General features: G+C 41.0%; 2 protein-coding genes and 2 pseudogenes across 2 annotated transcripts; 3 read left to right on the forward strand and 1 right to left on the reverse strand.

The window, feature by feature from the left end:
- The first annotated feature begins 7,515 nt into the window (after positions 1–7,515).
- Positions 7,516–9,149, forward strand: LOC141602545 (scopoletin glucosyltransferase-like). Its single transcript, XM_074422774.1, has one exon. The coding sequence runs from the start codon at positions 7,612–7,614 to the stop codon at positions 9,034–9,036; it is 1,425 nt and encodes a 474-aa protein (XP_074278875.1). The 5' UTR covers positions 7,516–7,611; the 3' UTR covers positions 9,037–9,149.
- A 948-nt stretch (positions 9,150–10,097) lies between these two features.
- Positions 10,098–11,717, forward strand: LOC141599434 (scopoletin glucosyltransferase-like; annotated as a pseudogene).
- A 637-nt stretch (positions 11,718–12,354) lies between these two features.
- Positions 12,355–13,409, forward strand: LOC141599436 (putative UDP-glucosyl transferase 73B6; annotated as a pseudogene).
- Positions 13,410–13,545: 136 nt separating this feature from the next.
- On the reverse strand, positions 13,546–19,472 carry LOC141599435 (phenylalanine--tRNA ligase, chloroplastic/mitochondrial). Its single transcript, XM_074419435.1, has 10 exons — positions 19,111–19,472; positions 17,979–18,169; positions 17,335–17,541; positions 17,138–17,255; positions 16,308–16,384; positions 15,929–16,108; positions 15,638–15,682; positions 14,804–14,908; positions 13,961–14,074; positions 13,546–13,849 (listed from the first exon to the last, which is right to left on the reverse strand). The coding sequence occupies exons 1-10, from the start codon at positions 19,316–19,318 to the stop codon at positions 13,799–13,801; spliced, it is 1,296 nt and encodes a 431-aa protein (XP_074275536.1). The 5' UTR covers positions 19,319–19,472; the 3' UTR covers positions 13,546–13,798.
- Positions 19,473–20,092: the final 620 nt, after the last annotated feature.

Genomic DNA, 20,092 nt, shown 5'->3' on the forward strand with positions numbered 1-20,092 from the left:
AGTAATAACACGTTTTTTTGCAAATCTGAACAACAACTTTCAAACTGCAATTTCTCACTCGTTTCACGGTGAAAATTAAATTTAAAAGATGTTTTTAAAACTAGAAAGAGAGGAGAACAAATATCTTAAAACAATCCCTGCTCGTTCTGAATTAATGGGCACGAAAAACAAGCACAAACAGAACTGGACAGACAGGAAAAGCCGCGAAAACAGAGTGTATGACACTCTGTTTTTCGAGGGGATTTGTGTACTCTCAAGGGCAATTTGGCTCGTAAATATTTGTCTAAGATGTATATGGATGTTGTGTGGTTAATTAGGAGCAAGAAACTCGAATTTTGATGGAGGTTTGAGGGTTGAACGAAGGGTTCCAAAGAGGACACACAAACTGATTCTCAGTTTTGTATGTCGGTTTTGTCGAGGGTTTTTGAGAGGCAATTAGGGTTTGTTTCTGGAGTTTAAAGCTTGTAAGTGACGGTAGTATGTATGGAGAACTTAGAGGAATGAATGTATGGTGAGGGGGGGTATTTATAAGGAGTTTCGAAGGGTAGAAGTAGGGCAACAAGCAGTCGGGCCTGTTTCGCATAGCTGCTGTCCATCCGCTATTTCGTGAGGATTTTAAGGTTTGTATGGGGGGTTTGCTTGGTGTTTAAGCTAAGGTAATATGGGTAGGATACTAGGGTATGGTGTAGGGTTAATGGGCACGGGTTATGTGGTGTTTGGAGCGGGTTTTGGGCTCGGGTTTGAGCACGCAAAACAGGGGGGGCTGCTTGTTATTTGCGAGCTGTTTATTGGGTGTTTGGGACGGGAATTGGATGGGTTTCGTGGTGGGTTTAGTGATGGGTTGTTTGTAGGTAATGAGGGGCAGGAATTGGTTTGGTTGTGGCGGGTTTGGGTCAAGCTTTGAAGCACACAAAACGGGTTGGAAAAGAGGAAGGGCTAACGCGGGTAAGGGGAAGTAGTTGGGCTGCTTTGTGTATGTTTGGGGCGAGATTTGGGACGTGGGTATGGGGGTTCGAACTGGGGTTGGATGGGTAGAGGCCTAGGTTGGTTAGTGTACTCGAGATTCGTGCCAACTCGTAAAGAAAACGGGCTCAAAAACCGAGCTATAATCGAGCTCCAAAACGTGTGTATAAAACGAGTTTTCGATTTTCAAATTAGATTTTTCAAATCGATTAACACATTAAAATAAATGATTTTTCGAATCAAATACACTCATAAAATGATTTTTCAAATCAATTATTTATTTTATTTTCAATAAAATAAACTTGAGAAAATAAATTCAAAATAAAGTAAAATGAATTCACCTTAAAAACTTTAATTTAAATATCATTTAAATTAATAAAATATTCCGTCGACAACGCTCATTCTACATCGTAAAACGAACCCAAATAATGACAATGACAACTAATAAATACATGTGTCCTATCATCATCGGGTGTTTGTCGGGTTCTCTATAAATTCCAATATCGACGGATACGGGTATCTACACGATTCAACTGTCTTGGTGGTTATATTTTCAATTATTTCGGGTGGGCAAGGGTGCGTGCCATCGAGGTATTTGAGAAAATCGTATCCAATGAGAAGGGATTCGATTTGAATTTTCCAGGACATGTAATTGAGAGGGGTAAGCTTATCACAACTATCGAAATTGACGAGGATGAAGGGTGTGTTGGGATAAGCGACATTAGGAATAACTTGATCCTGAGGCGCCATGGGGACGAAGGAAAAAAACAGCTTTAGGATAGAAGATAGGCTATTTTGCGATCGTGAGGCTCGATACCATGTAGAATTTGTGAAAAAACTTAATTACCATTGATAATAAACTGAGTATATATACAAGCATACAGGACTTGAGTAATATGAAACCTAGCCTGGATTAGGAAAGCAGTATAATGAATAGAAAGATTACACATGTAATTAGGCAAATACAATAACCGCGAATATGGAGACTATACAATAAGAAAAGACAATTAAGAAGGTGAAATATTATGTTTTATAAATTGAAAATCTTAGATTTGCATGAATCGATAAAAAGTACAAATCCACGTAAAAAGAATCGTTTTTTTTAGAATGAAAACAACAAATTACTACGTGAAAAAACGCTAAACAATCGACATAAAATGAATCATTTTTTTAAAATAATCAAAACGCCGAATTACTAATTGTGCCAATGTAACTAATCGACTTAAAACGAAACGATTTTTTCTATAAAAAAAAAGGCTCGGATGTGGATCATCCACGTCCAACCCTAGGTTGGACGTAAATGTTCCACGTCCTAACTTTTCCTGCACCATCGCGTTTTTGTAAAACGAACATATTTCCCTCGTTTCTTATCTGTTTGGAGCATATGACCTACCTTTAGAACCATAAGAGGATAAGATATCACCTTTAATTTGACTTACTTCATTATCATGTCTAAAAGTCAAGTTATGAGCCTTTAAAGTTGGCCCTTGTTGTAGACGGATTCCAAACTTGTTGTCTTGTTACTTACGCTTCCAAACCTTTGTTCCAATGCTTGTTTACCTTGAATCATCCGTAATAGTCATTTAAAGCGACTAGAAGAAAAATTCTGATTCATTTAATAATTGGTCGTTTTGATTTGTTTAATTAGTTTGTCGTCGTGATGTTTATTGATATTGGAGAGGTGTTGAAAGAAATTAAATGAATGATTATGAGAGAGGCAAAGTTGAAAGTTCATTAAATATTGTCCACCATATTTAGTAATGTGTTGACGATTTTTAACAGCACCCAACTATAAAGTACCCAATGTATAAGGTGGGTATGAAGCAAATTAAAGTCCACCCTCATCCTATTACCTATGGCAGAAACAAACTTTGTACCCACATCCGCCCCAATATCCGTCAAGGCTATATCCATAGTCGCGCCAACTGGGTCAGATGATGCAGTGTGTGACGATCCGCACACTTGAACCCTTAGATTTATTTATGCTTATGTAATTTCATTTCCCTTGTACATTTGTAGTAAGTATTTTCTTAGTAGTTTTAGAATAGGTTTCCATAAATAGGTATATCGCTATTTTGAACTAAACTTGTAAAATCAATGTTTCCTGCTACCAGGATGTAAATATCAAATTTCCCTCTTTAGGGAGTACTAGTGAATGAAAATCTACTTCCTACCTTGTGCCTTCGTATTTCTTGTTGTTGCTTTGTTGTGAACGACTCTTAGCCTTCACTTTACTAACAAGCCGTGTTTGTGGGATCGACACTAGGATGCCGACTCACACCCCGAGACCCGAGTATCGTGCTAGTGGGCGATCCCTCACTAGTACGAAGAGCCTTGTCGCTTGCATCTTGCCTTGAGACGGGCAAAGGTGCGCGCCACGGTCCGGCAAAAGTAGCGGACCGTGACATTTGGTATCAGAGCCCGGTCTTCGGACGGGTTTCTGCAAGCCGCATTTGTTCATCGTGATCGAGAAAATGGGCGAAAGTATAGAGGACCGAGTGGACGCCTTAGAGGAAGTGCTCGATAAGAAACTCCCCCTACTTGAGACTATCGTGATGCGAATGGGGGAGAGCGTCGAGGAGTTGCAAAAGACCGTTAGCGGCTACGAGTCGGCCATGACCGAGATGGGTGTCCGGATCCAAGTGATCAGTGATGCAATCCCCGACGATCGGGCGGAAGAGATAGCTCACCTCCATCGAAAGATCGATGAACTATAGAACACTTGTGCTACACTCTTGAAAGCGGTAGCCAACGACGGGAAATCTTTGGGGGCCATAAGGTGAAGGCACCTCCACCTCGTGCCTACGATGGGGCGAGGGATTCGAAAGCGGTCGATAACTTTATCTTCGATATGGAGCAATACTTCCGAGTAAGTGGGCTCGACGAAGACGCGGAAGTTGTCACGGCAAGCATGTATCTAGTCGACAATGCCAAGATGTGGTGGAGGGCTAGGTACAAGGAAATCGATGCGGGCACGATTACGGTGACATCGTGGGCCGACTTCAAGAGGATCTTGAAGGATCACTTCTACCCCGAGAACACGGAGTTTGTTGCTCGGAAGAAGTTGAAGGAAATCAAGCACACCAAATCAATCCGAGAATATGTGAGGGAATTCTCAGCGTGCATGCTCGAGATTAGCGAAATGTCCGAGACGGATAGGACATTCGAGTTCATTGACGGGTTGAAGAGGTGGGCACAACAAGAGGTCATGAGGCGAATCCCAAAACTCGTCTTCGGCCATATCGGTGCGGAGCGCCTACTCGACTTTCACGGAGAGCGAGAGGCACCAAGAGTTGTGGCACCAACGGGGAATATGGGTGCATCACAAAGTGGGTACAATGGACAAAGGCCACAAAAAACGGCGCCATTTCGGTTGGGAACGGTCGGTTCGCTCACAAGGAAGTCAAGCCCAATCGGCGAGCACTACAAACTCGCCCTCAAGCTCGTCTTCTAAGGCGGGAAACTCTCTTCGCTTCCACAACGAAGAGACCGTTCGCGTGTTTTGTGTGCAAGGGTCCTCACAAGATGGCCGATTGTCCGAACAAAGCGGAGTTCAATGCCATGTTCAAGCAGATGCCGAAAGGGGCTCAAGAACGTCTTGATGGGGCGTTGGCCGACTATCACCAAGAGTGTAACGAAGACTCGAGTGATGGTGAAGATCAACCACGGATGGGCTCACTCCAACGGATCAGCGCGATGGGGAAATACGAAGATTCCTCCACCAAGAAATCCAACGGGCTCATGTACGTGGACTTGATGGTGAATGGGAAGCCAAAGCCACGAGCCTTGATCGACTCGGGCGCCTCCCATAACTTTGTTACGAAAGAGGAAGCGGATCGGTTGGGGCTAGTCCTGCGGGATGCTAACAGTTTGCCTAAAGCGGTCAATGGGAAAATGAGACGCGTCCAAGGAGTGGCTAAGAAGGTCGCGGTCCAAGTGGGTGAGTGGGCGGGGGAGCTCGACTTCACCACCGTTCATTGGACGACTTCAAGTTAGTACTCGGGATGCGTTCTTTCAGAAAGCATTGGTGGTATTGAAACCGAGTGACGGATCGATGCTACTAATGGGGTATATTGTAGTGAAGACGGTAGACAGCGACGAAGACAAGGGGCAGCATCGAATTTCGGCTATGAGGGTGATACCGACGCCGAAACAAGGGATGCGACCTTGGAGAATGCCTAAAGGTTCGGTGGAGCGAGGCGAACAAGACCCAGGCTAACTACGATGCTAAGTGGCACAGGGGACGAAAGAAGAGTCTACCCCCTCACCGAGGAGTAGACAATGAGGGCCGAGATGCCCAAAGAAGTAGGCCTCGTACCATCAGGGGGCCGCGTCGATGTGTTGAATCGACGTCCTGGTTTGCGGGTCGGTCGACCCGGGAGATAAGGCCTCGTACCATCGGGGGCCGCGTCGATGTCTTTGAATCGACGTCCTGGTTTCGGGTCGGTCGACCCAAGAGAGAAGGCCTCGTACCATCGGGGTCGCGCCGAAATGTTGATTCGGCGTCCTGGAGATCTCACATTCCCTTGAATGCAGTCTTTGAAGTGACGAGAGACAAGATGAAGGTCCGTTGGGGCCAGTACTTGAAGGAATCCCGAGAGAGGACTTTTCAAGCAGCGGCAAAGTGGACGTTCCCGAGAGACAAGGAGCACGTGGTGAACTTGGAGAACATGATGTTCGGCGGACTTCTATGTCAAGGAACTCCACCCTATCCTTGAGGGGACGAAGAGGCCGGTCATTGTTTGGGACGAAGCGCACATTCAAGCCGAGTTGTACAAGCCAATCCCCAACACCGCATGGACGGTCGAGCTCACCGAGGATGTCTCATCGAAGCACCATTCAAGATTTTTGTGTTGTCGAGGGCGGCAACAGATTAGGTGGGGGAGAGTGTGACGATCCGCACACTTGAACCCTTAGATTTATTTATGCTTATGTAATTTCATTTCCCTTGTACATTTGTAGTAAGTATTTTCTTAGTAGTTTTAGAATAGGTTTCCATAAATAGGTATATCGCTATTCTGAACTAAACTTGTAAAATCAATGTTTCCTGCTACCATGATGTAAATATCAAATTTCCCTCTTTAGGGAGTACTAGTGAATGAAAATCTACTTCCTACCTTGTGCCTTCGTATTGCTTGTTGTTGCTTTGTTGTGAACGACTCTTAGCCTTCACTTTACTAACAAGCCGTGTTTGTGGGATCGACACTAGGATCCCGACTCACACCCCGAGACCCGAGTATCGTGCTAGTGGGCGATCCCTCACTAGTACGAAGAGCCTTGTCGCTTGCATCTTGCCTTGAGACGGGCAAAGGTGCGCGCCACGGTCCGGCAAAAGTAGCGGACCGTGACACAGTGCAATACCCACTTGTACGCGTCCCACTGATGACCAATAAGCCAATCTCGTCTCGTCATTTTGGGTGCTACTGTTTTGATGTGTTGTTTTCGAGCTATATTGGGGTGACGGATCACGCAACATTTAACTTGGATTGGATCGAATAAGCGAGTTCAAGTCTGCTCTTTTTTATGCCGCTCGAATCTACACCTTAGAGCATCTTCAATGGTTGGACAAAATGACTTTCTTGCAATTTTAAGAAATTGAAAGCTAGTAGCTCAACCATTGAAGTTGTCCATGTAGATTGACTTTGCTCAAATAATTTTAAGCTAGTAGCTCCTCCATGAAGCTACTTACTTAAATGGACTCACAAGAAGAATATCTCCAATAGAAAAATAGTTGTCTCATTTATAAAGTTTTTATTTTATATTTAAAATTTAAGAATTAAATAAATAAATAGAAAAATGTGTTAAGTGGGTGTAATCAAGCTAGTAATAGATTTGCCTTACCATTGAAATAACTTGTAGCTTGAAATTATTATTGCTAAAAAAATGATGTGGCAAAGGTAAACTAGTACCAACTAGCTTATCATTGAAAATGCTCGTAGCCACCTATATATCACCATGGTTTAGACTTAGACTTCACTGCAGACTGCTGATATCAAAACCTTCTAATACTCGATTTACCTCTTCATAAGAGGGCATGCAAAAAAAAAAAAAAAAATATTCACGATTATCAAAACACCCAAAATACCCAAAAAAAAAACTTCTAGAAACAGATTCAAAGACATTCAAATCAAGTTGTCTAGTGGTCAAAACGAGACAAAACCAAAGACGCGACTACTAAAATCTCCTAGAAGTGTTCAAGTCACTGACGCACGTCACTTAATACCTTGTGCCTTAGCATACAGAATACTTTTCTTTGGGTAACTATGGAACCGGCAGCTGCTATGGGGTATACATGATAGCCTGCAAACTACGTATACTAAGTAAGTCGCTCGAGAGTGACAGACTCGAAATCTAAAAGGCATGGACTTAGACCATAAACACTCCACAAAATTACTTTTAGGGAAGCTTGAATTCAGGTCTCCTAAGAATTGCACCCAAATTTTAACTGCGGGCAATACAGAATACTTCACTTACGGCATACCCATGAACTTTCTATAAATAGAATCATAAATAATCTATAAAAAGAATGACATGTGCAATGATGCAAACAAAAATCCCTATATAAATATCAGTTATTTCCATTGAGTAGCATAACATTCTCTCACAAAATCGTATCATCATTTCTAAATTGATTGCATAACTCAAAAAATGGGTGCTGAACTTCACGTAGTTCTGTTCCCCTTCCTGGCGCAAGGCCACATGATCCCAGCCCTCGACATTGCTAGGCTTTTGGCAGCTCGCAATGTCAAGGCCACCATTATCACCACCCCTGTCTACGCCTCCATGTTTACCAAGGCGATTGAGACTGGTCGTAAAGTTGGAAATTCATATATCGACTTGGAGATTTTTAGTTTTCCGGCCAAAGAAGCTGAAATCGCAGTGAAGCAGCCAGGAGAGAATCAACTGTTCTTCCTGGCTAACCAGCTTCTCCAAGAGCAGCTGGAGCAGTACTTGGATAGGGTCCGACCCGATTGCCTCGTAGCGGATATGTTCTTTCCATGGGCCACTGAGTCTTCAGCCAAGTTCAATGTCCCTAGGCTTGTCTTCCATGGAACTAGCTATTTTTCGCTATGCACGCAGGAAGTTGTTCAGGTATACAAGCCTTATGAGAACGTCTCATCTGACGACGAGACGTTCAGTCTTCCCCTCATTCCCCATGAGATCAAATTGACTCGCTCTCAAATGCCGGCCGACTTAATGGGAGACAAGGACAACCCAAGGCAGAATAGAATGGAAATGATCAAGAAATCAGAACTGGAGAGTTATGGTGTGATTGTCAACAGCTTTTACGAGCTAGAACCCGATTATGCTGAGTTTTACAGGAAGGAATTAGGAAGAAAGGCGTGGCATGTGGGGCCGGTTTCTTTGTGCAATAGGAGCGTCGAGGAGAAGGCTCAGAGAGGGAAAAAGGCTTCAATCGACGAGCACAACTGCTTGAATTGGCTCAACTCAAAGAGTCCTGCTTCTGTAGTATACATTTGCTTTGGGAGCTCAGCTCCCTCGTTTGCTCCACAATTGCACGAGATAGCAACGGCTCTAGAAAATTCCGGAAAGAACTTCATCTGGGTGGTGCGAAATGGAGACGATAAAGGGAAGAATGATGACGAATGGTTGCCATCAGGATTCGAGCAGAGGACAGAAGGGAGAGGTTTGATAATAAGAGGATGGGCCCCGCAAGTACTAATACTGGAACACGCGGCATTAGGAGCATTTGTGACTCATTGTGGATGGAACTCGACATTAGAAGGGATCTCTGCCGGCATGCCAATGGTGACATGGCCGATGTTTGCTGAGCAGTTTTACAATGAAAAACTGGTGACTGATATTCTGAAGATTGGAGTATCCGTTGGAGTGAAGAAATGGAATGGAAAGCCTTCAGTAGAAGAACTTATAAGCCGGGAGGTTATAGAGGCAGCATTGAGAGAGATAACCGAAGGAGATGCAGCCGAAGAGATGAGACAACGAGCGAAACAGTTGAAGGATAAGGCGTGGAAGGCAGTGGCGGAAGGTGGCTCATCTTACTCTGACTTGAGTGCATTGATTGATGAGTTGAGGAGCTACCACACTCGTTAGCGAGTTTATTCCTAATTAGTAGAGTAATTACTATAGTAAGCACTATGTTTTGATACACATATTTGTATTATCTTCCATTCTTCCCATCTTCAATCAATCTACATAATTTTCAAGGAAATGCAAGTTATGCAAGTCATTAGAAACTAATTACAAAAAAAAAAAGGTATTCGGTGTAATAAGATAATTAACAATCCACTAATATTATTGAGAGACCGTCTCACATGATGATTTCTGAATTTGTAGGCTTCTCCTCGGCGTTCCTATTGACCCCTTCATGTTGATCATCAATGAAAATTGATTAGATTTAGAAACTCAATCAACCCTTTTGATTTACCTTGCCTTTGATTAACATTATTTTTCGTGTTGAAACCCAAATCGTTAGATCGTTGTAAAAGGAAATCTAGACCATTAATAGGAAATGCATTCTCCATTTCTTTTAGGAAACATAGAGAATCCTAATTGCAATTGTACAGGTGAGGTCATGAGTTCACTTCCTACTATGAGCATTCAAATTTGTTTTACTATGAAACTACACTTGTACTCCGTCTGTCCCGGTTATTTATTGTCCTATTTCATTTTTTGGTGTTTCAGTTAATTGTTGTCCTTTTCATTTTAGGACTGCATTTCATGAGCAATTTAATCTTTTACACTTAATTTGATTTACTTGTCATCTTATAATTGGTTATCTCCTCTTTTCTTGGTCTTTGTGCCAAAACTAAAGGACAACAATTAACCCGTAAATGATTAAAATCAATAATGAAAACCATTTTCTAGAATTTGAACCCAACACCTCTTGGTATAAAAGGTACCAGCCACTATACCTACTTCAACTTTGGGTTATGTTGGTAACAGTTTTGCTATTTGAATTTTTTTTATTTTTTTTTTCCTTTCAAAATTTCTCATATATTACTAAAGGCGCTATTTGAAGTAGCGGTTTTACACTTAAACCTTAAAAAACGATGATGTGGATCCATTTGCGAAAAATAGTTTCAAGTGAGGAAGACAATTGCAAATGGCGATTCTTATGTTATTAATTACTTCTATTTTAACAGCTATATATCTCATGTTTTTTCCGTTGAGTAGCATAAAATATTATCGATCTAAATCTCGTCTAAGAAAACTCAAATCATTTCTCAATTGATCAGATAATAAAAGTAATGGGTGTCGAACCTAACCACCTTCACATAGTTCTGTTCCCGTTCATGGCGCATGGTCACATGATCCCAGTCCTTGACATTGCAAGGCGTTTTGCTGCACGCAATGTCAAGGCGACTATTATCACCACACACGTCAATGCCCCGACGTTCACCAAGGCAATTGAAATGGACTCGGTAAAGTTGGGAGCTCGTTAATTAACTTAGAGATATTCAAGTTTCCAGCTAAAGAAGCTGGGCTACCTGAAGGTTGCGAGAATTCCGCTATTGCAATGAGGTATCCTGGTCTGATGCCGAAGTTCTTCATGGCTGCCCAGCTGCTCCAAGAGCAGCTGGAGCAGTACTTGGATAAAGTCCGGCCCAATTGCCTTGTGGCGGATGTCTTCTTTCCTTGGGCCACGGAATCTGCTGCCAATTTCAATGTCCCTAGGCTGGTCTTCCATGGAACTGGCGTCTTTTCGCTATGTGCGGAAATACTTGTTCTGGTACATGAGCCTTATGAGAATGTGTCGGGGGCTGATGAGACGTTTACTCTTCCTCTCATTCCCTATGAGATCAAGATGACTCGCTCTCAAATGCCCCCTGAGTTAATGGGTGACAAGGACAACCCAATGCGGAAGAGAATGGAACTGATCAAGAAATTAGAGGTGGAGAGTTATGGGGTGATTGTTAACAGCTTTTACGAGCTGGAACCGGATTATGTGGAGTTTTATAGGAGGGAATTAGGGAGAAAGGCGTGGAATGTGGGGCCGGTTTCTTTGTGCAATAGAAGCTTTGAGGACAAAGCTCAAAGAGGAAAAGAGGCTTCGATCGACGAGCACGAGTGCTTGAATTGGCTCGACTCAAAGAAGCCTGCTTCGGTAATTTACATTTGCTTTGGTAGCGCAGGACCCTCGTTAGCTCCACAGTTGCACGAGATAGCAGTGGCTCTAGAAAATTGTGAAAAGAACTTCATCTGGGTGGTGCGAAACGGGGACAATAATGCGAAAAACGATGAAGAATGGTTGCCACCGGGATTCGAGCAGAGGACAGTTGGGAGAGGTTTGATAATAAGAGGATGGGCCCCGCAAGTACTAATATTGGAACATTTGTGACTCATTGTGGGTGGAACTCGATACTAGAAGGGATCTCTGCTGGTGTGCCAATGGTGACATGGCCGAGTTTTGCTGAGCAATTCTATAATGAAAAACTGGTGACTGGTATTCTGAGAACTGGAGTTTCTGTTGGAGTGAAGAAATGGAATAGAATGCCTTCAGTGGAAGACCTCATAAGCCGGGAAATTATAGAGACGGCATTGAGAGAGATAACGGAAGGAGATGCGGCTGAGGAGATGAGACTGAGAGCAAAACAGTTGAAGGAAATGGCGTGGAAGGCGGTGGCGGAAGGTGGCTCATCTTACTCTGACTTTGGTGCATTACTCCGTACTATTTACTACTATAAAAAGCAAAATATGTTTCGACTTAGCTGTATTTTCGACACAGATGTATTATCTTCATAATCTTCAAGAAAATGAAAATTATGCGTTCGTCATATGTGATAAAAACAGATCAAGTACATTCAGAAATTCAGAAATATGTAGATTCTCTCCCGGGCTCGAACCTAGCTCAGATTTAGTCACCCTTACCTTGAGCTCAAGCACTAAAGCAATTTAATCCAATTCAAAAACAGTTTAATCGAACTCAAACCGAGTTTTGACCAAACCGATTTTGCGGATTGATCGAGCCAACTCCGTCATTCACATAATCACATCCCTACTCGCACTACATAGTTACAACATCGTCATGGGCATCACTAACTAGCTAGCTTCAGAATTAATCGACCCGCTGACATATTCTCCCCCGGATTTAGAATACTTGCCACTCTACTTGGCTACTTGTAGATCTCCTCCTTATAAACGTAATTAATATAAGCACCAAAAAAAAAAAAACGTAATTAATATAAAAACATGGTAACTGCTAAAGATGGACATCACGATTTAACTACAACATGGTAACTGCTACTCAACTTCTTTTCAATACTGAAGATGTCAATTAATTACAATCTCTCTTTTCTTGTCTATAAATCGAGTATAAACTATGAAATTCCCAGTTCAACGTCCCAAGGCTTGTGTTCCATGGATATGGATACTTCGCTCTATGCGCTCAAGAGATTGTCCAAATGTATGAACCTTACCGCAATGTCTCATCTGATGACGAGTAATTCGCTCTTCCTCTCATTCCCCATGAGATCAAGTGGCTGCGCTCCCAGATCCCCCAAGAATCAATGGCAAAAAACTCATTCTGGAAGAGATTAATCGATCAGATCAAGAAATCCGAGGTGGAGAGTTATGGGGTGATCGTTAACAGTTTTTATGAGGTGGAACCGCAGTATGCTGAGTTATTCAGGAAGGACTTGGGAAGAAGGGCGTGGCTAGTAGGGCCTGTTTCTCTGTACAATAGGAGCGTCAAGGAGAAGGCTACAAGAGGGAAAGAAGCTTCGATAACCCAAAGAAACCTACTTCAGTTATTTACATTTGTTTTGGGAGCGCAGCACCCTCGATCACTCCCCAATTGTACGAGATAGCAATGGCGCTAGAAAGTTCGGCAAAGAATAACTTCATTTGGGTGATGCGAAATGGAGACAATAACGGGAAGAAGGATGAAGAATGGTTGGCACATGGATTCGAGCAGAAGACACAAGGAAGAGTTTTGATAAAAAGAGGATGGGCCCCGCAATCCCTGATATTGGAGCACAAGGCTATAGGGGCATTTGTGACTCATTGTGGATGGAACTCAACATTAGAAGGGATCTCGGCTGGCATACCGATGGTCACATGGCCGATTTTTGCTGAGCAGTTCTATAATGAGAAACTGGTGACTGATATTTTGAAGACCGGAGTCTCGGTTGGGGTGAAGAAATGGAGTCAAGCGCCTTCCATTGAAGACCTTATAAGTCAAAAGGCAATAGAGATGGCATTGAGAGATACAATGGAAGGGGAAAAGGCTGAGGAGATGAGACAGAGAGCAAAAAGTTTGAAGGAAAAGGCGTGGAAGGCGGTGGCTGAAGGTGGTTCATCATACTCTGACTTGAGTGCATTGATTCATAAATTGAGAGCTTGTCACTCTCAAAAGCTAGTTTAGTCCTAATGACTACTAGTCACTGTGTTGCTTTGCTTTCCCAACACACTTTGTACTATCCTCGTAAGTTTCAAGGAAATGCAAGTTAGTCATAGAACCCTATAAGCACGTCACTAACACGCAAAAAATTAAGCGCCGAAGAAAAAGTCATAAAAGAACAAGCCTCCGGGTTTGGTAGAACCCTAGAAGTTGACCAAAGTCAAATGAGGACAACGAATTTGGGATGAAGGGATCGGAGTACAAAATATCGAATTCGGCTGGTTTTAAGAAACTTATTATCAAACAGTCTTGAACAATCGCATAGGAACTACTCCGTAATTAACACCATCGTTCCTCAAAAATCTGGTAACCCGAATTCTCAAGCATGTATGAAACGAACAAATAGAATATATTTTGAGGAATTCTAATGCATCATTTAAATAGTGGCAATAATAATAAAGAGTGAAGAAATTTACAAGGCTGAAGTCACAGGCTCTCCTGAGCCTTGAAGCATTATCTTAAGACAACTTTTAACTTTTGCTCCACCTCTTCTCGAACTTTTGACTGCATATATCGGAAAATGTGGATGTTAGTAGATAGAAGAGCATGCCGAACATGCAAGACCCCTTCCAGATATAGTTAAAACCGAAAGATGATACTTTATGGGGAGAATACCTGTAAGTCGTTTATTTCCTCATCTGTGAGAGAACGTTCCATGGATCGATAAGCGATCCGATAGCAGTGACTTGTCATCCCTTTCTTATTGGTAAAATTGTCAATTAATCGCACCTGTACAAAGAGGGATTAATCTTGTGATATCTCATTTCACATGGGAGAAGTCTCCGCCACTTCCCCACTCAGTGAACCACAGTAAATATGACAGTGATTCCATTTTTCTAAGTAATAATATCACCACAAAACTTAGCCTCCAGTGCAAGTATCTGAGGTTATTGAGGGTTTGACGAGTTTAAATGGGAGTTTGAATGGATTGATACTCATACTCGTATCAACAGTGTAATTTCTCTTTTGAGGCCCAATGTGCTAAGAGCCCCTCACTTGAGCGATGGTGACCAGTTTTTTCCGGTTGTGCACGAGTGACGCCAAATGTGCTAGAAGGACATCAGTTGGTTTGCACTTTTCAGTACAACTGCCATAAATACCAACTTTCCAAACCATAAGAAGTTGAGGACTTGAGGTTTTACGTACACGATTATTTTGAGAGGAACAAAATCACGTCTTTCAAAAACCCGCGACATAATTGGTATTCAAGTTACAGGATCACCCTCACAACTCACAAGTTACAACTCATACGGAGCACAATTCTTCATGTTGAGAGAGTGGAGACTACAGACCATTGGTACATGACAGTAAGACCACTGATGATTTTATAAATAAAATAAAATGATAGAATCCTTGAGGTCAAAATAGCACCCTTGTGAGCAAGGAATAAGAAAGTCTAATTGGGAACTGAGAAATATAATATAAGAAATATTTGCGGAAACAGAGGTAGATGAATACCTCTTCCGCAAGGTCTCCTGCGATGCCACGGACTACTTCACATAAGTTGTTCTCAGTAAATGAATCATTAATCCAAAAGCTCATATCTTTAAAACAAGGAGGAAACTGCAATAGAAACATATAAGGTCTTTAGAAGCAGAAAGTGAAAATTTTATACAGCAATGCTAACACGTAAAGGTAAGCCGACGATTTACGGTCTGACACTCTGACCACTCACCTGGGATTTAAGATTAAATAATTGGATTCAATATAAAGCGTGAAGTTTCGAAATGGGAATTTCAGAGAATTATCAGAGAACCTGACTGGCTAACCATAACCTTATGGCGAGAAGGCTTGATTGGTGGAATCCCCCTCTCCTATTCCTTAATCTACCGTAGACAGAAGAGTCTTTGGAGGGATGAAGATTGAAGAACATTATTGAATGCTACAAAATTTTACTAATAATCCTAAACTAGAATAGTTAAATGCAGATGCAATTTACGAGAATTAACACATTGCATTTGATGGAAATACATTTTAAAACCTCAGATAACTTGGCACATTCAAGATATCGTTCCTTGTCTCCTTAGAGCACCATGGCCTCATTTTAAAATTTATATCCTTCACGAACCAGCTAAAAAAGTAGGGCTTTTCCACAGTTCTAAAGCATCAGAGCATGTATTTTGCCACCTCCGCCAAGCAAAAGATGAGAAATGAAAAAATATTTACTTGGTTGTTTCACCCAATAATATTGACACAGCGTCTCAAACAAATTAGCTATGTGTTAAATAAAAAAATCAGATCTCAAAATCTGTTACTCCGTATATAAGTAGAAACAATTCAACATTCACTTACCTTTGAGAAGGGCTTGAACTTAACACCAAACTGGCCTTTGGAGAACTGCAAAGTAGAAACCAGTCAGACCCAACACAAGACAGTGAAACTGCGAAAGTACGCAAATGACATTTCCTTGTAGAGCAGTGAGTCTTGTATGAGACAGTCCCACACAAATAGTTTATATATTCCCCCACTTAATTAGAAATAAGCCTGTCTTAGATAAATTTTTGGGAATATTTTTAGAGTAATATAACTGGCGATATAAAGAAAGTACAGTAGGCAGTACAATATGATATGTCAGGAAAGGACCTGAGAAGTAAATCGTTCATCAGTTGACCAGAAAAGGCGGATATCAGGAATGTCAAATAAGACCATTGCTAGCCTCTCCAATCCCAGTCCAAAAGCCCAAGCATAATTTTCCGGTTTACCACTTCTCTCTAATATCTCTCGCTCCATCACTCCACAACCCAACACTTCCAGCCACTCCTCCTGCATTGTAAGATCACCAGGAAATTTCTTGAAAGAGAAATCAAGAAAAGCATTCAAGAGAAAAAAGGAAGCAAATATATGTGCGAGTGTAAAATGATTTGGAGCTAAGTGTCCATTTAGAACGTAACACAGAAGCAGCTAGCAATTAAAAAGTATGCTTGAACTACGATAATATCTGTGTTGCAAAGGTAAATTATACCTGAAAATATATTTCTAGTTCAAATGACGGATTTGTGAATGGAAAGTAAGTATCGACCCAACGCATTTCTACAGCACCTGTTAACAAATTGGACTACAATAAGTGATGTAGATATCAAAATCTCATTCCGATTTTCACTAAAGAAAACGGGGCAAGTATACAAAGCCAAAGACTTTACAACCGCCTCATGAATTTTACATTACCAATCACTAACTTCACAAGTTAGAGATAACTCTCCAACAAGGGTGCCCTTTCTTGAAATTCCACCTTGTCAAAATCATTCTCCTCCAAAGTAAACTGTGCAATATTCCAAAACCATGCATTCAAATCTTAAACTCCCTTCACTTAAATTCACTACATTTCGCTTTTAAAGTTGTTTGAGCTAATTCATGACATTTACACTTTTACTAAATTTGTCAATAAAAGGACAAAAACTCTCAAATTTCGGTGCATTCATTTTTCATCCACTTTCTTGCTTTTAATTACACTCATTACATCAACTTTGACATATATACAATTACCACTTGCTTCTTTCATAAAATTTGTATCATTGAGAAATGTAGCGAGTCAAACTCAAGGGGGGAGTATAACATTCACGTCTGGCTTACTCCCTCTGTCCCGGTTATTTGTTATATATTGCTTTTTGCCCAAAGACCAAGGAAATAAGTAGTGAAAATTAATCATAAATTAGGTTCTTCTATCACATGCCCACTTATCTATTCCTAGTATCCGTTTGCCCACTTGTCTAAAACTTACCAAAAATATAACTAGATAACAATTGATTATAGACCCCAAAATGGAACTGTATAACAATTTAGATCAACAATTACCAAATAAGTGACGTGCCAAACCCTCCAGACATGTCTTCAAATCCTCAGCGGCATAAGTTGTAGCATCCTTGCCAGATGATTCCCAATCCCCTGGGGAAAAAACACGAACTCCTTCCATCTGCAGCAATGTTAAACCAAAAAAATAAGCCAACAGCACAGTGAAAGATGTAACTCTAAATCTCAGAAGACAGGAGAACCTGATGAAAGACGGGGTAGTGGGTCGAGTCTATAGAATCTCTTCGATATACATCTCCAGTTACGAGGAAATGAGTGTGTCCGCCTCTCAACAGTTCAGCTTGATGAGCACTTGTATGACACCTTAATACAGTTTGTGAGTCGACATAATATGTATCATTATAGCTCCGGCTTACATGATCAGCAGGAACCAAGACATCATCAAAATTCTGCAAAGAGGTACATATAATGTTAGTATGGATAGACTACCCGCGTATCTGAATGAAAAAGGACAGTAGCAAATAAATGCATCAAAGCAATATAAGCTCAGTTTCGGATGGATTTACTAGTTGCCATTAAATCATTGATATTTAGACGATTGTCTCAGCTAACAAAAATATTTAGGTTCTTCATTCAACTCACACACAAGCAAGCTCTTTTTAGATGATGATACATAGTCCACAGGATAATGGTTGGGGCAATTCGTGAGTGTTGAAATAAGTGTTAAAAAGTTACTTTCCGAGCAGTTGAACTTATAAGGAAACCAACACCATGTGATAAGAGATGTATGCATGAAGCAAATATGAAATCTGAATTACATCAATATGTGAAAACAGACATGTTAGCACATCGCCTTGAAGTTTGGAGATCCGAATTAAGGACATACAGCTTTCACAGACACTAGTGGGCAGAGATCGTCAAACTTTTCAAATTTGTTGGAATAATTCTTATCAAAGTAGTCATGAATCGCATTCTTTATAATGCCAAGTGGGTGTTGGTCCCGCTTGTGCAGTTGCATTCCAAGCTTTGCGAAAATAGCATCTGGGACATTATTCGTGGGATCATCCCGCACTACATCTGAAACCAGGAAGCAATATGCAGTTTAAAATGTAGGGTACAGGAGCTTATAAACCATACCAAAATATATAATATAGTAACTCAGACATAAGGGGGAGAGGGAGAGCCACACCACCTTATAATATTCTAGAAACGAACACAATTAGCCTAAAATATGATCAACACCTTGCGATGCATAGATTAAAAAAAATTAACTTCACATACCGCCGGAAATGCAGATATCAAAATGACATCGAATTCCGTCATCTACAGAATCATTCTACTGAACTTATAGCATGAAAGCATAAAAGATAGAATTCAAATTACATCAATTGCCTAATACAGTTCACAGCACCAAATCCAAGCAAAAGAGGCAACTGAAGTCTAAATACATAACCTTAGGAACCAGTGATACTGTATTGTGGATTGTACCCATTTTGTGAATTGTGATATCACTACCTAATTGAAAATGCATAAACTATCTGTTGGAGTATAAAACCGATCTTGGGACATAGTGAAAAATAAAATTCAATAAAAAGAAAAACCAGTCCAAATTACAGCAATTGTCCCCTATGTTAGCTGCAAGTGTCCGACACGACGTGTTGGAATGTCAGAACGGTTATTTTCCGCAAAGTTTTCAACTGTGGTGTTAAATGATACACGGCACGCGACCAAAGTGAAGTGTCTGAGTAACTTAGATTGTCCCATACAACAAAAATCACCAAATGCAGTAAATTACAAAATGAAGTCAAAATCACAAATATTCAGAAGTTATAGCAACTACCCAAAAATATCAAAAACACAAAAATGTAATCTGGAATACAAGGAAAATGAATTGATTGCAAAAAAATCACAAATAAACTCGTAATCAAAACATCTACCCATTAAAAATCACAACACAAATTGCATGAATTGAACCATATTTGCTAAAGAGAAGCAATTTTGGGAAGTGGGCAACAAACCTTCTTTAGCAATTTTGACCCCACCAACCTCCACCATTGAAGCAACAACATTTTGCCTCCATTTTTTAGGGCGAACATTGTTAGAGGAAAGGGCTGAAGAAGATGTGGAAAAAGCGCGGGATAAATTGAAGAATCCAACGTGATTTCTGCAGATTATGAGTGAATGTTTAGAGAAGATGGTGGATTGAGCAAAGGAGATTGTAGCCATTCCCCTGTTTGTGGAGTGACGATTTATGAACAGCAGCACACACTTTTGTCAAACGGATTATAACTTGGATAAGCAATTATGTACTTTCATGACATTACTAGCTTTGTTAATACGGATATACTATGGACTAATGGACTATGGTCACTAACCCACTAGTCACTACACTCACTACTCACTACTCACTACTCAATACGGACATGTCATGTCGATTTCAGGTTCAGTTGAGTCCACGGCTATATTCATGTTGCTTACGGATCGGATCAATTTTTGGCACGGGGTTTTGTTTAGGTCGAGTTCGAGTCACCATCGAGTCAAGTCATTTAGATAGATTTATCGTGTAGAGTCGGGTTTAGGTCCGTTTTGGTCGGGTGGGGTTGTTATCGAGTCGGGTCTTTATCAGACTCATTCATCAATTTATTATCCGATCGATTTGTTCCCATTATTTTACTGTTTGAGTTGAGTAATGGTTATTAACTAGCGAAGTTATAAGGTTAATTAGTTTTAATTTGTAAGTACTTTATAAAAGTCGTTCATACCGTTGGTTTATTTTAGTCTTTATCGCCTTGAGTTTTTTGTTTATGTCGGAGTTATATTTGAGCTAATGTCGGGTTATCTTTCGGATTCGGACAAGGGGTAGATCTATTTTGGGTCAATTTTAGGTCAGTTGTCGGGTTAGGTCAAAACATTCATCGGTTCTCGGTTCAGGTCGGGTTCCGATTCGGGTCGACCTTAATGGGATAAGTCGAGTTACGGGTTATAATCGGGTTGGCTTAG

This window comes from Silene latifolia, chromosome 9, assembly GCF_048544455.1.
Source record: "Silene latifolia isolate original U9 population chromosome 9, ASM4854445v1, whole genome shotgun sequence".
Classification (NCBI taxonomy): Eukaryota; Viridiplantae; Streptophyta; class Magnoliopsida; order Caryophyllales; family Caryophyllaceae; genus Silene; species Silene latifolia.

Coding starts and splice junctions, on each gene's coding strand:
- LOC141602545 (XM_074422774.1), top strand. CDS start 7,612: ATGGGTGCTGAACTTCACGTAGTTCTGTTCCCCTTCCTGGCGCAAGGC.
- LOC141599435 (XM_074419435.1), bottom strand. CDS start 19,318: ATGGCTACAATCTCCTTTGCTCAATCCACCATCTTCTCTAAACATTCA. Junction 17,542..17,978: donor CACTAGTGTCTGTGAAAGCT/GTATGTCCTTAA, acceptor ACCTCTTTGCAG/AATTTTGATGATGTCTTGGT. Junction 15,683..15,928: donor ATGAACGATTTACTTCTCAG/GTCCTTTCCTGA, acceptor TCTACTTTGCAG/TTCTCCAAAGGCCAGTTTGG.